This window comes from Prionailurus viverrinus, chromosome A1 (assembly GCF_022837055.1).
Source record: "Prionailurus viverrinus isolate Anna chromosome A1, UM_Priviv_1.0, whole genome shotgun sequence".
In the NCBI taxonomy this organism is placed as follows: Eukaryota; Metazoa; Chordata; class Mammalia; order Carnivora; family Felidae; genus Prionailurus; species Prionailurus viverrinus.
The window spans coordinates 145,720,964-145,734,890 of record NC_062561.1 but is presented as its reverse complement, the minus strand read 5'-3'; the positions used below and the strand labels follow the sequence as shown (position 1 = coordinate 145,734,890).

Below are 13,927 nucleotides of genomic sequence, written 5' to 3'. Positions count from 1 at the left end.
TCCATTTCTGTAAGTGGGGTGTTAAAGTCCCCTGCAATTACCACATTCTTATCAATAAGGTTGCTTATGTTTATGAGTAATTGTTTTATATATTTGGGGGCTCCGGTATTCGGCGCATAGACGTTTATAATTGTTAGCTCTTCCTGTTGGATAGACCCTGTAACTATTATATAATGTCCTTCTTCATCTCTTGTTACAGCCTTTAATTTAAAGTCTAGTTTGTCTGATATAAGTATGGCTACTCCAGCTTTCTTTTGGCTTCCAGTCGCATGATAAATAGTTCTCCATCCCCTCACTCTCAATCTAAAGGTGTCCTCAGGTCTAAAATGAGTCTCTTGTAGACAGCAAATAGATGGGTCTTGTTTTTTTATCCATTCTGATACCCTATGTCTTTTGGTTGGCGCATTTAATCCATTTACATTCAGTGTTATTATAGAAAGATACGGGTTTAGAGTCATTGTGATGTCTGTATGTTTTATGCTTGTAGTGATGTCTCTGGGACTTTGTCTCACAGGGTCCCCCTTAGGATCTCTTGTAGGGCTGGTTTAGTGGTGACAAATTCCTTCAGTTTTTGTTTGTTTGGGAAGACCTTTATCTCTCCTTCTATTCTAAATGACAGACTTGCTGGATAAAGGATTCTCGGCTGCATATTTTTTCTGTCTAGCACCCTGAAAATCTCGTGCCAATTCTTTCTGGCCTGCCAAGTTTCAAAAGAGAGATCAGTCACGAGTCTTATAGGTCTCCCTTTATATGTGAGGGCACGTTTACCCCTTGCTGCTTTCAGAATTTTCTCTTTATCCTTGTATTTTGCCAGTTTCACTATGATATGTCGTGCAGAAGATCGATTCAAGAACTCTGAAGGGAGTTCTCTGTGCCTCTTGGATTTCAATGCCTTTTTCCTTCCCCAGTTCAGGGAAGTTCTCAGCTATTATTTCTTCAAGTACCCCTTCAGCACTTTTCCCTCTCTCTTCCTCCTCTGGGATACCAATTATGCGTATATTATTTCTTTTTAGTGTATCACTTAGTTCTCTAATTTTCCCCTCATACTCCTGGATTTTTTTATCTCTCTTTTTCTCAGCTTCCTCTTTTTCCATAACTTTATCTTCTAGTTCACCTATTCTCTCCTCTGCCTCTTCAAGCCGAGCTGTGGTGGTTTCCATTTTGTTATGCATTTCGTTTAAAGCGTTCTTCAGCTCCTCGTGACTGTTCCTTAGTCCCTTGATCTCTGTAGCAAGAGATTCTCTGCTGTCCTGTATACTGTTTTCAAGCCCAGCGATTAATTTTATGACTATTATTCTAAATTCACTTTCTGTTATATTATTTAAATCCTTTTTGATCAGCTCATTAGCTGTTGTTATTTCCTGGAGATTCTTCTGAGGGGAGTTCTTCCGCTTGGTCATTTTGGATAGTCCCTGGCATGGTGAGGACCTGCAGGGCACTTCCCCTGTGCTGTGGTGTATAACTAGAGTTGGTGGGTGGGGCCGCAGTCAAACCTGATGTCTGCCCCCAGCCCACCGCTGGGGCCACAGTCAGACTGGTGTGTGCCTTCTCTTCCCCTGTCCTAGGGGCAGGATTCACTGTGGGGTGGCGTGGCTCGTCTGGGCTACTTGCACCCTGCCAGGCTTGTGATGCTGGGGATCTGGCGTATTAGCTGGGGTGGGTAGGCAAGGTGCACGGGGGCAGGAGAGGCAGGCTTAGATCGCTTCTCCTTAGGTGATCCACTTCAGGAGGGGCCCTGTGGCAGCGGGAGGGAGTCAGATCCACTGCCGGAGGTTTGGCTCTGCAGAAGCGCAGAGTTGGGTGTTTGCGCGGAGTGAGCAAGTTCCCTGGCAGGAACCGGTTCCCTTTGGGATTTCGGCTGGGGGATGGGCGGGGGAGATGGCGCTGGTGAGCGCCTTTGTTCCCCACCAAACTGAGCTCTGTTGTCAGGGGGCTCAGCAGCTCTCCCTCCCTTTGTCCTCCAGCCTTCCCGCTTTCCGAGCAGAGCTGTTAACTTATAACCTCCCAGACGCTAAGTCGCGCTTGTTGTGGGAACACAGTCTGTCAGGCCCCTCCGCTTTTGCAAGCCAGACTCGGGGCTCTGCTAGGCCGGCGAGCCGCCCCTCCGCCCCGGCTCCCTCCCGCCAGTCCGTGGAGCACGCACCGCCTCGCCGCCCTTCCTACCCTCTTCCGTGGGCCTCTCGTCTGTGTTTGGCTCCGGCGACTCCGTTCTGCTAATCCTCTGGCGGTTTTCTGGGTTATTTAGGCAGGTATAGATGGAATCTAAGTGATCAGCAGGACGTGCAGTGAGCCCAGTGTCCTCCTAAGCCGCCATCTTGCTATTGTCCTCTCAATGTTCTTATATATCTTCCTCCCACACCCAAAAAGCATATACTGGTGAGCCACCATGCGATGAATAGATTGCATGGAAAACAGAAACAATAAGAGAGGTGTTGTGTAAATATTTAAATAATAATGCAGTGTCATTTTCAAATTTTAAATATTTTGAAATCAGCATTTTGAGGCAAGAATTAGACTTGGTGTTAGCTAACTTTCAAAATTGTAAATCAAGAAGTGATGCATGGGACAGTATGGAAGAAACAGGGAGCACCCTAACTGCATCAGAGATGTGCTGCTCATTTCAGGGTACCTCGGGTACCACGGGAAACATGTTAGTTACACAGGAATGAAGAAGTTTGCAAGTGCATCTTTAAATACCCTTATATAGAGAATTATTTTTTATTCTGGGATTACCAATTTCTTAATTATATATAAATTAACAGGCATCTGCTTTCACCAAATAGATTTTGGCTAAGGCTTACAAAATTTGTATAAATTTAGTTTTCTTTTTGAACCAAATCAGCATTAACATTCCTGTTTTCAAGGAACAGTTGATTATGTAGTTAATAATTTTAATAATTAATGAGCTATGAAATAATAATACACTTATTTAAATTTTACTTAAATTTTTTTTCAGGAAATGAAGTTATCTATGTTCATTTGAAAGTAGTTACTTTTCTGTATACTTGGGGAACTAACATATTCAGAGAAAAATTTATCCAAAAAAAAAAAAAAAGAATCCTCTTTATGCTATTAACTGTGGTTCCCCAGCCCTTGGGGTTCATTGGCAAATCGAGCTCCTATGGACTTCAGAGGATCCTTGTTCTCAGATCTTCCCTGTAGGGTGCACAGCAGGACAAGATATAAGCTGTATTTCCACCAGTTCATCTACCTGTCTCTGCTTTACAGTTTAACTATATTCCAAAACAGCATATATTCTTCTGGAAATAACTCATTCATGAAATTTTAATTTTTATGATATAACTTTGTTTTAGTTAAGTCAAAATCTTCAGAGCAATTTTCTTTTAAAAATCTAGAACTTATTCAAAAACAGAATATAAAATAGAAATGGCTTAGAAAAACTCTAAAATCTGTCTTCCATTTGAAATAACAAATCAAAAATTTTAACCTTGAAGTTGGTTTCTACAAGTCAATAAATTAGACCTTGAAAGAGTCCCTCAGTCACAGTTGCAGTGCTGTGTGAACATGCTTTATATGGCAGTGCCATTCTGTATTTCCTGTTGGTATGGAGTAGCAGATGACCTCCCACAGCTAACATTGCACAGTAATAACAAGACTAGCAAATTTAAGTAGAATATGAAGCAATATGCAGCTAACTTATTAGTGTTTGATTAGATTGCTCCTATCAGCCATTTTATCTTAAAAGAGCATTTCAAAGTAAATCTACTCAAACTAATGATAGGAAAAGACTCTAAAGCAGTTTACTTTGGGCCTTCTTTTCCTCTACAAGTGCACATTGGATTCACAAGTCCTCAGGTAGTTCTCTTGTTCCTAACTATACTTGTCAACCATCTTCCTTTTTCCCTACAGTTCTTATAAACAAAAATAGTTGAAATAGTGTTACTACGTAAGCCACATGTAGAATTAAGGGTAAATATTCTCAAACAGTGACCTTTTGAAGTTTGTTTAGTAAAATCACCAAGGCAAGTTACTGTTCCATCGTTCCTGATCAGTGGGTAGGCTCTCTTCATCATGCCCCTGCTGAGAATGTTTTTTAAACTCTATGGTTCTAGGAACTCTATAAGCTGAGGGTGGGAAATTGAATAAACATTGATTCTGAGACGAAGAAGAAAGTTGTGGTGGGTTATTTTGGGGTTTTGTTTGTTTGTTTGTTTTTTAATTTCCATTTGGGAAAGCATTAGTACTTGTCAAGGTGTAAAGAATGAACTAGGATGCACAGTAGAAGTCTAAGATTAGAATTATAAGTCTGCTTTGTCCTTAGAGATGCTGCTGTAGATTTCATTTTTGAAATACTACAATGCAAGAGGGAAATTAAAATCTTTAACAATGCCTTGTTTTCTAAATCTTGTTTACAGAATTCACCCAATAATATGAGCCTGAGTAATCAACCGGGCACTCCAAGGGATGATGGCGAAATGGGGGGAAATTTCTTAAATCCTTTTCAGAGTGAGAGTGTAAGTATTCCTTTGCCTACATTATTATGTCCAAAATTGATTTCTGAAGCTTTCCTTTTAGAATTATTCATAAAGCCATTATTATGATTATTTATCTAGAGCTCAGCAGGTTGATATTTCAAAAGTTAGAAAATTAAGTGAAATTTCTTTGGAATAATTAAAAAAATAAACTTGTTCTTTTTTTGCTCCTATTCTGTACACATAGTTACAAAAACAAAAAGTATAAAACAAATTTTCTTGTAGAGAACATCCACTATAAAGGAACAATGCTGGAAACAAGTTGCATATTGGATAGTTTTTACAAGTTTTCACATTACTAAAATGGCTTGAGTCACTGCAAAACCAGGTCTGTTCTCAGATCTAGACTCTGAATGTCCTCTGTAAGATATCTACTTCATGCACTAGACATCACTCAAGAGAAGGCCAGTATTGGTGGTCATTTAGCCTGTTATTTCCTTGTAACCTGAGCTGGACACCAGAGTCATTTTTTGAATATGATTACTGCGTTAAGCAAAGGCAGTATTCCATATCTCCATAGAAGCAGACAGGAGCAAAAAGAGAAGTAATAAAATTCATTCACTCATTTAACAATTACTGAGCACTTAAAAACAGGCCAAAGCAATATGCTACACACTGGAGAGACCAAAAAGACAATATGGTATCTTTTCTCAAGGAGTTATTACATAAAACAGTGATTTTTTTAACCTAATATTTCACACTAAAAACACCTACAGAATTTTTAGAAAATACATTTTCCCAGAACTCTCCCTAGACCTAGTGAATCAGAATTTCTAGGAGTGGTACTGGATATTCTTGAAAATGAAAAAGCTTTGTCAGTGATGCTGATGTACATTCTCTACTAATAACTTCTGAATTGGAATATAGCATAAAGGATTTCAAAATCCAAACTAATTTCATCTTTATAGCATCAGTGCCCACACATATGGATTTCCATCATTAAAATCAGAGGAGAAAACTTCCCTCATTTTGCCCTAACACAACCTTCACTAGAGGTGATACTATTAGAATTTGAAACTGTGGCTAGTAACAAATATGCTTTTGCATGGAGTAGCTGCTTTGAGCCTAAGATTGGGTGTTCTGTGGGTTCTTTTACTTCTTCCTATCAACCTAACACCTCTGCGTGGGATAAGACTTTCCCTGTTTTTAGACTTTAGTTCTGTTAAAACTAGAAATAAAATTATACTAATCTTTATCTGTATAAATCTTATACTGATCTTTATCTGTACATTATTAGTGAGGACAAAGAATGTACACAAAAATTCATATAAAAAAATCAGAAGACTAGCTTGTCATAATGCTTAGGATTATAGGAACCATTTTTTAGATACTGGTTTTCACTAGTTTGCTTCAAGACTATGGACAAAAATTAAATGGACTACCATTTTAATTAGTTAATGTTGGCTTTATCTAATTAGAAACATTTATTTCCTTTCTTGCTAATTCTTTCAGCAACAAAATGGTATAATTCAGTGAGGTATGTGATACTTAGTTTAGTCCAACATTTCTTGAGCCTCTAATATGTAACGTGCTTGGTTAAGGACAAAGTATTCTGAGATAAATATAACACATCACTAACCTCAAAGAATGCCATTTGATGGGAAGAACATGTTTAAAACTAATTAAACCCTAAGTCAGATTAATAGGTGTTATAATAGATATAAGCCAGTTTGTTTTTTAAGTATAAAGGAAATTATTAATTTGGGATTGGAGAAGAAAACTTTTTTTTTTTTAATTTTTTTTTTCTCACGTTTATTTATTTTTGAGACAGAGAGAGACAGAGCATGAACGGGGGAGGGGCAGAGAGAGAGGGAAACACAGAATCGGAAACAGGCTCCAGGCTCTGAGCCATCAGCCCAGAGCCTGACGCGGGGCTCGAACTCACGGACCGCGAGACCGTGACCTGGCTGAAGTCGGACGCTTAACCGACTGCGCCACCCAGGCGCCCCAAGAAAACTTTTTTAAAAGGTCCCACATGACTGTTGTTTCGGGGACAGGGACAACAGACCTCTCCCCTCTTCTTTCCTAGATTAGTCCTTGGTGACTGCTGCCTTTTTATACATTCAGCAGAGAGGTGCCACTTTAGAGCTGGCATCAGAGAGGTCTCCTCCATGGGGATCAAAGAATCAGATATCACAGGACCTGAAAAACTTCTTTGCATGGAATAAATAAGAGCCTCACCCTTTAACCTTAACTGGACTATGCACATGCAAAACAGTCAGTCTTTTTCTAAGTATGTGCATAGGAAAGAGAGCATCTGGAGCTGGGCTCCTCCCATCCCTGACTCCTGGCCCAGCCTTACTATTCCAGAAGCCAAGAAGAAGGTAAAATGCCAGACTGCTGTATAGAGTTAGCAGAAAACAAAAGCTCCCTCTCATCCCTTCCTTCCCTCTGTCCTGTCCCCACTTGAAAAGCCCCCAAAGGAAAAACAATTGGATGATGATTGAGGAACTGTACCACTACCTAGAGACAGTGCAGCCTTGTAAGCATGTCCACACTAGCTGCTCCACTCTTTTGTCTGCCCGTTGAGGACTCTGCTGTATTATGAATGATGCAATTGTTATCCATGGCTTTCTGCATCACATCACCACACATTTTTGTTTAGACCTTTTTAAAAGTTCAAGAAATGAGGAGCAGAGAGAAAGGAAGACAAAAGACAAATCTGAGGCATTAAAGTAAATTAAAGTAAAAATAGGCTAGGTATCCAATAAGTTAGCTTTCCCGTAATCAAGGAAAAATAGAACCATATAAAGAATTCAAAAAGAAATCATTTTTGAATGAATGGACATGTATGTTCTAGTGTTTTTATAATGTATATAACTCTGAAAAGCACATACTTTGGAGTAGTCTGCCTTTTGAGGATTTGTCAGTCCTATCTTGAAGTCAAACCACATAAGGAGGCCTGGAAAGAGTGAACATCTACTGAGTGCTTTTTATGTAGCAGCCACTATCCTAGTCACTTCACACATGCTACTTCATTTAATTAATATTTATAGAAACAAAATACCCAACCCAGAGTCAGAAACCTTGCAGTGCCAACATGCAACTCATAGAAATCTGAATCAAATGTTTTACTACTCAGCCTTTTTTTGGAATCCTAAACAAGACCATTATTTCAAGAAACAAACACGCCCCCTAGTGTTCAAATTCTGTAAAATGTTTGTTTTTGAAAATCTAGAATGCAAAAAGGCTTATTTCAGAAAGTAGTTTTTCATGCTTCTCCTGTAAAGAAAGCAGTTAGTCTTATTTATTGAATTAATTTAGCAGAGTATTTTACTCCATGGCAATGAACGGTAATCAATTGAGTAAAAGTGATATTAAAAATCATGGTCTCTACTAGGAATTATAAACAAGATGATAGGTCGTCTCCTATTACCCTTACTCCCCTTAGTCATTTTCTGTTATAAAGGTATCATATACATCCAAATTTTCTTTTATACAGTCACATAAACACTGAATTTATTTCACTTTAGTTCAAGTCAGAGTCGCTGCACTATTCTTTATCTCTCATTAAGAAAATAAAATATATCTAGATGCTTAAAAATAGAAATGATGTAAGATCTGAAGTGTTCTCGAAGTGTGTAAACAGGAATTTATGCACACTGTGCAAAGACTGAATGGGTGTTTGGTGGGTTCCATGCTTTGTGACCTGTGTATAGTAAGGGGAAAATCACAAATTCGCTTGTTTATACCAAGGCATGCCATTTCAAAATATATTTTACATAAAAAAGTAAAATCAATTAGTATACATTTGAAATTATATCTTTAGGGTTTTGTTTGTTTGTTTGTTTTTGTTAAACCAGTTAATGACTTTGTAAGAGCCATTATATCATCTGATTAAGGAGAACCAGACTCACAGAATAGTTTGGAAGCAGGGCAACCTCATATCACAGCATTTTGGCACAAACATTACAATACATCATCCCATATTGATGCAGCAGTACAATAGAAACATTGTAGTGTCGTCTCCGGACAGTACACCATGAATATTTTATGTCTCTAGATACGAGACGCCATTTAACACCTACTCTTCCTTTACTTTAGGAAAACCGTAAGCCACTTCTCTTACATGTTGAAGAATAGTAATCAATACCCGAATTCCTTTTTGCTTGCACATTCTGTGAGTCTTCCTAGAAATTTGTAATTTCCCTTATTTTACTTGGATGAAGCAGTTTCAATAAAAGCAGTAGCAGATGAGCAGTTTACAACCTCAGCAGTGCAAACAGCACATTGCCCATATGGACGCTCACACATCTATACATATCTACCAAACCAAATACACTTAGAGCATCACTTTACAGTTACTGGTACTATTCAAAAATTATATTAAATGCTTGGGACTTCTTCTGAGTTGTATTGCGTGAAGCAGATGCTTCTATCTTTTCTGACTGAATCTAGCCCTTATTTTTTTTTAATCCTGATCATTCAGAATGTGTATGAAAAGAGATAGTTTCTAGAGTTAATTATGACTTATCTAGAAATTTTTTTTTCAGAAACTTCTTTTGAAGTGCTTTCTGAAATGCTTCAGTATCTTTTACTGTTTTTAGATGATTGCCACCATATACCCATAAAATCCTTTTTCTTAAAACAGTGATTGATGATCTTGCTATGGTTTTTAAATTTAAATTAATTAAAATAAAATTTTGATTTTAAAATTTTCAGCTCCTAAATTGCACTAGCTACAGTTTAAGAGTTCAGTAGCCATATGTGGCTAATGACTCTTACATTGAACAACAAACACAGAATAGAATGTATCCATCATCACAGAAAGTTCTATTGAACAGCACTGATGGGATCACCACTTTTATTGTAATAGTAGCCATAGAAAGCATAGATTACACTTTCCCATGCCCACTTTGCCATATTCTCTAATTTCTTCTATTTAGTAAAAGCTTGGTATCCATGTATTTTCTTTTTTAATTCTTCCCCCTAAAGGTCATATATGCAAATGTAATTCTGTTTGTGAAAGGCTGTGGATAGTTCACTGAAGCTTGCTGTCATTATTTATAATGGGAGATTTGCACGGTATCTTCTGTTGAAATGAAGGCATATCCCCCTCTGGCACAGGGGCAAGGTGGGCTCCATTTCATCAGGTTTTGTCTGGTTGCTTTGGGATTTAGGTATTGCTTTGTTCTGCTGTGCTTTTTTGCTGCCACTATCAAGGGTGAAGACGAAGAGGTTTTTCTGTCAAACTGCATCCCCTTCTCTTTGGAAGTCTCCCCCTTTCTATCACCCTACTCACAATCCAACATTAGAGTCAGTGACATATATAATTTAGCTTTCCTAAAAGGAAATTTGAGGCTATTAAGTGATTATCAAGTAGATTTTCCATGATTTGACCTGCATTTAAAGGATTAACAATCATCCCCCTATGATCCAGTGACCCGTTTTCAAGCCCACTCATCCACCTTTTCTCAGGATCAATGACGGTTTTGTCTTGAGCCTAGATTTACCCCTAATGACTTTCTGTCCAGACTTCTACCAGCTGAGCCATTCCCCAGGGCATCCTGCTTTCCCTGTAAAATCCATCCTTCTCTCAGTACACACCTTACACCTCATTTCTGGTTCCTGCAGTACCTCAGCTCATCTAGAATTTACTTCATTCGGTTTGGCCTGCTCTCTTTTTTAAAAGTTCACACTCCCCTTTCCAAGATCATTATTTTCCTTTGGAATGCCCTACTGCCTGGAACCAATGTCCTTGACTTCACCTGCCTCTTTCCATGAGGCACAATCCTTATTAACATGTTTAAAGGAATTCTCCTTTGGCCTGGTCCTCAGCAAATATTTTTTTAACAAAACATTTAAAATATCTAAGGGTTTACATTTACATTTTCATCTAGAAACCCTGTTCATCTGGAGATCATTGCCATTTGGGAGTGGATGCCCTCCCCACATCTCAGACAGTCTGGCACTATGCTGTCCAAGATGGAACCCACCAGCTACATGGGAATATTTAAGTTTAAATAAATTAATATTAAAATTACAGTTCCTCAGCCAAACTATCCCATTTCATGTGCTCAGTGGCCACCTGTGGCTAGTGTCTTCTGTGTTGAACAGCACAGAAGAAAGTGTTGAAGAAAGTTCTGTCAGACAGTATTGCTCTGGAGCTTTTCTGTCACACACAGTCCATTCCTCAAGAATACAAGTGTAGATAGGCATAATTATCACAATAATTGCCATCTGTTCCTCTCTCAATAATTTCTGAAAGCCTCACCTTTTACCAATTGTCAGCCTCATCAAACTGAAAAGTTATGTGTAACAACAGTACCCCCTGCTCCCACCCTAAAAATATTGTGGACTGAAATTGGAACCACAGATTAGAGGAAGACACTTACATCCTTAAATGTAAATCAGACTCTTAAGTATTCTAAATACTTGATGAGAACGTCCTAGGGCCAGCTGGGAGTTGTTTTTTGATTTGCTTTATTCTGTTTCCCTTACACTATTAATTAAATATTTACTGAACACTTTCTGTATATTCAGTAAATACATGGTTTTAAAGATTTTAGATTTAATACTCCCCAAGTTCCTTTAAGATAAATGCTATTATTAAACCCATTTCACCCATGAAGAAACTGAAGCACAAAGAGGTCAGGTAATATAGTTACTAAGTTTACATAGTTAGTAGGTAGTTAGGCTGTCCCTCATACTTAGGTCATTATGGATTGGATTTACCCAGATTGTTACAAATGCCCACAAAACATGAATCTGGCTAGAAGGAGACGACTGAGGGCCTGGGTAGTTATCAGCCATCTGAGTGCAGAGAGAGAGGGAGACTGGTCGCTTTCCAGAGGAAATATTATAAATTTCAGGACTTAGTCAATTCTATATAAATTTACTCTTTTATAGCTTCTTATTTTTATGTTAAAGGCTTGAGCATAAAAGATTTCAAGACATTAAAATCCATGGTTACTACTGTTTACCAAGAAGAACATTAGTGGTCTGTAAAAGAATTGTTGTTAAAATATGGATTCTTTTTTCTTTCTAGTACTCCCCTAGCATGACAATGAGTGTGTGATCCATTACCAAGTCTCCTCATGAAAACCACAGTGAGTCAGCCCTTCACAGAACTACTACGGAAGAAAATTATTCATCACAGTGTACAGTTAAACAAAGGAATCTCAGTCACACCAAACCAACCTTTTTATTTCCTGCTCTCTCCCCTATTTTTTGAAGAAAGCGGGTCCAAACGTGATTCAAACAACTGTACAGAGTGGCATATTAGAATTGCCCTAAACTGAACTGCAAATAATTATCTGTGTATGTATATGTGTGGGTCAGAGAATGTATTGTATATGTGTATGTTATACGGACATATGCACATACATACATTGACCCACAGGACATTGTAAAATATTATTACATGACATCTTAAGTAGAAGTAAGTAGGGACTTTTATTCCATCCTTTTTTTCACGTTTACATTTTAATTATTAAAAGTTGCTCCTGCCCCTCCCTGAACTATTTTGTGCTGTGTATATCACTGCTTTATATAAGTTATTTTTTAAGGTGAACTCAGATGTTATGGTTTTGTAAATGTCTGCAATCATGGATAGGAATAAAATTGCTTATTTGAGAGCTTTCATTAAATTGCGTCTGATGCAAGTTACCCTGTGAATCACAAAGTGTACTGTCTCAAAAAAAAAAAAAAAAAGAAGAAGAAGAAGAAGAAGAAGGTGTGTCCTCATCCTCTGTCAGATCAAACAATTTCTCAGTTACCTTTAGTGAAAAGTATTTTGTAGTTTTTATTTAGGGAAACTACTTCAACTGGGGCCCAACACCATATATTTCTGCAAGAATTGCTTTAGATGGAATTCTTGATTTGTCTTTGATGATACAGAAAATCATTAATTAGCCCCACCTGCTTAGACCATAGCAATAAAATGACAGGGGTCGTCATATTTTTAGAAATATATTTTCTGTCTAACATGATGGAGCCCAGAAGTGATAACAAAACCATTTGCTTGAAATTGTCACTTCTCACCAGGAATAGTAGAGCTAAATTTTTAATAACATGCTAATGGAAAATGGTATCTGATTTTTACTCAGACTTCTTGTGAACATTTCCACATAGACACTGCAAAGAATATACATTCAAATAACTGAGACTTTCAGCAGAAGGGGAAAAGAGTTTTTACTGCACCCAAGGGGCTCTGAAGTGCTGCTTTTCTATCTGGGTAACTTGCTTACTAGCCGCAGAACTGACTGGTAACAGTCCCATCTGTGAATACCTCACTAGCAGCAAAGCCCCTGCTCTGTTCCCAGGATATAAGACTTTTGTTTAGAGGGAAATCATTTGTAGTAACTATATTCATCTGGCCATTGACTTCAGCAGGCTAAATCTGCATTGTGTAACTGTTCAGAAAAGAATGCATAAATGTTAAAAATTAAAGAAAAAAACAAAACACTTCCCTTACGCTAAAGCACATTGTTCTGTGGCGCTTTGCATATCTTTTGGGGGTTTTGTGTTCAGTCTTACATACAGACACCGAAATTATAATAGAAAAATGTGAAGACTTTAATTTTAGACTCCACAAGATAAGTTGGCGATCCTTTCTGTTAAAATTGTGATACAAATAACCATTGGTAAACATCAACTACATATCCAAACTCCAGAGCAAAGAATTTGAAAAAGTATTGTTTAATCGCAGGTAAGAGGAATCCTCCTTCCTTTAGGCTTATGGTCTCCAAAGTGAAAGTTTAGCAGTATATTTGCTAGTTCCTTGTCCCAGATGACTTATTTCTCTCAAATCCATAATGATTTATTCCCTCTGAAAATAAGATTTTGCCTGTGCATGACAGGGATGCTGGGCAGAACTGTTGAAGGGGGAAAAAGATGCTGAATTAAATTTATGTCCCAGATTTAAACTCTAATCAAATGAGTCACCATTAATCCAACAGTGTGGGGGAGCCTAGGACTGCACACTGGAGAACAGCTTCAAGTTTTCAAGCTGCAGAGAACTTTCATGAAAAAGTCAAATTAGAAAGTCTTTAACTCAAGCCAAGGTAGTCTGAAGACACTTCGTATAGACATGTGAATTTACCAAGAATAATTTTAACTTTCACTTTTTATAATTGTGTGAACATTTTCAACCCTGTGATTATTAAGCTTAATCTTACAATGCTAGACATTTCAACGTTTTTTGACTATTCATTCCATTGTTACTGATCTTGAATTTCTTTTATTTGCCTTCTAAGAAGGTATTGTTTCTCACTATCACAAAGAATCATGAACCCAATTATACTTCTCCTTATTTCAGGGGTAATATTAGAATATAAATGGCAATATGGATTTCATTACTTCTAGCCCACTTGGTCAAAAAAAAGTAAAATTGGATTTTTCAGCATATAGCAATTTATCATAAGTATTTATTTCTTTTTCTTTCTTGGAGTCCAGATTACAAATAGCTATTGCAATTTTTTTTTAATTCCTGA

At 37.6% G+C, this 13,927-nt stretch overlaps 1 protein-coding gene across 4 annotated transcripts in view; it reads left to right on the top strand.

The window, feature by feature from the left end:
- SSBP2 (single stranded DNA binding protein 2) overlaps positions 1–12,101 on the top strand; it is a 323,509-nt gene extending 311,408 nt beyond the window's left edge. For all 4 annotated transcript variants that reach the window (XM_047861083.1, XM_047861074.1, XM_047861088.1 and 1 more), the window contains 2 exons: positions 4,377–4,475; positions 11,482–12,101. In XM_047861083.1, coding sequence (XP_047717039.1) covers positions 4,377–4,475; positions 11,482–11,511 — 129 coding nt within the window. In that variant the 3' untranslated portion in view covers positions 11,512–12,101. The remainder of the gene's footprint in view (positions 1–4,376; positions 4,476–11,481) is intronic.
- The last annotated feature ends 1,826 nt before the right edge of the window (positions 12,102–13,927 follow it).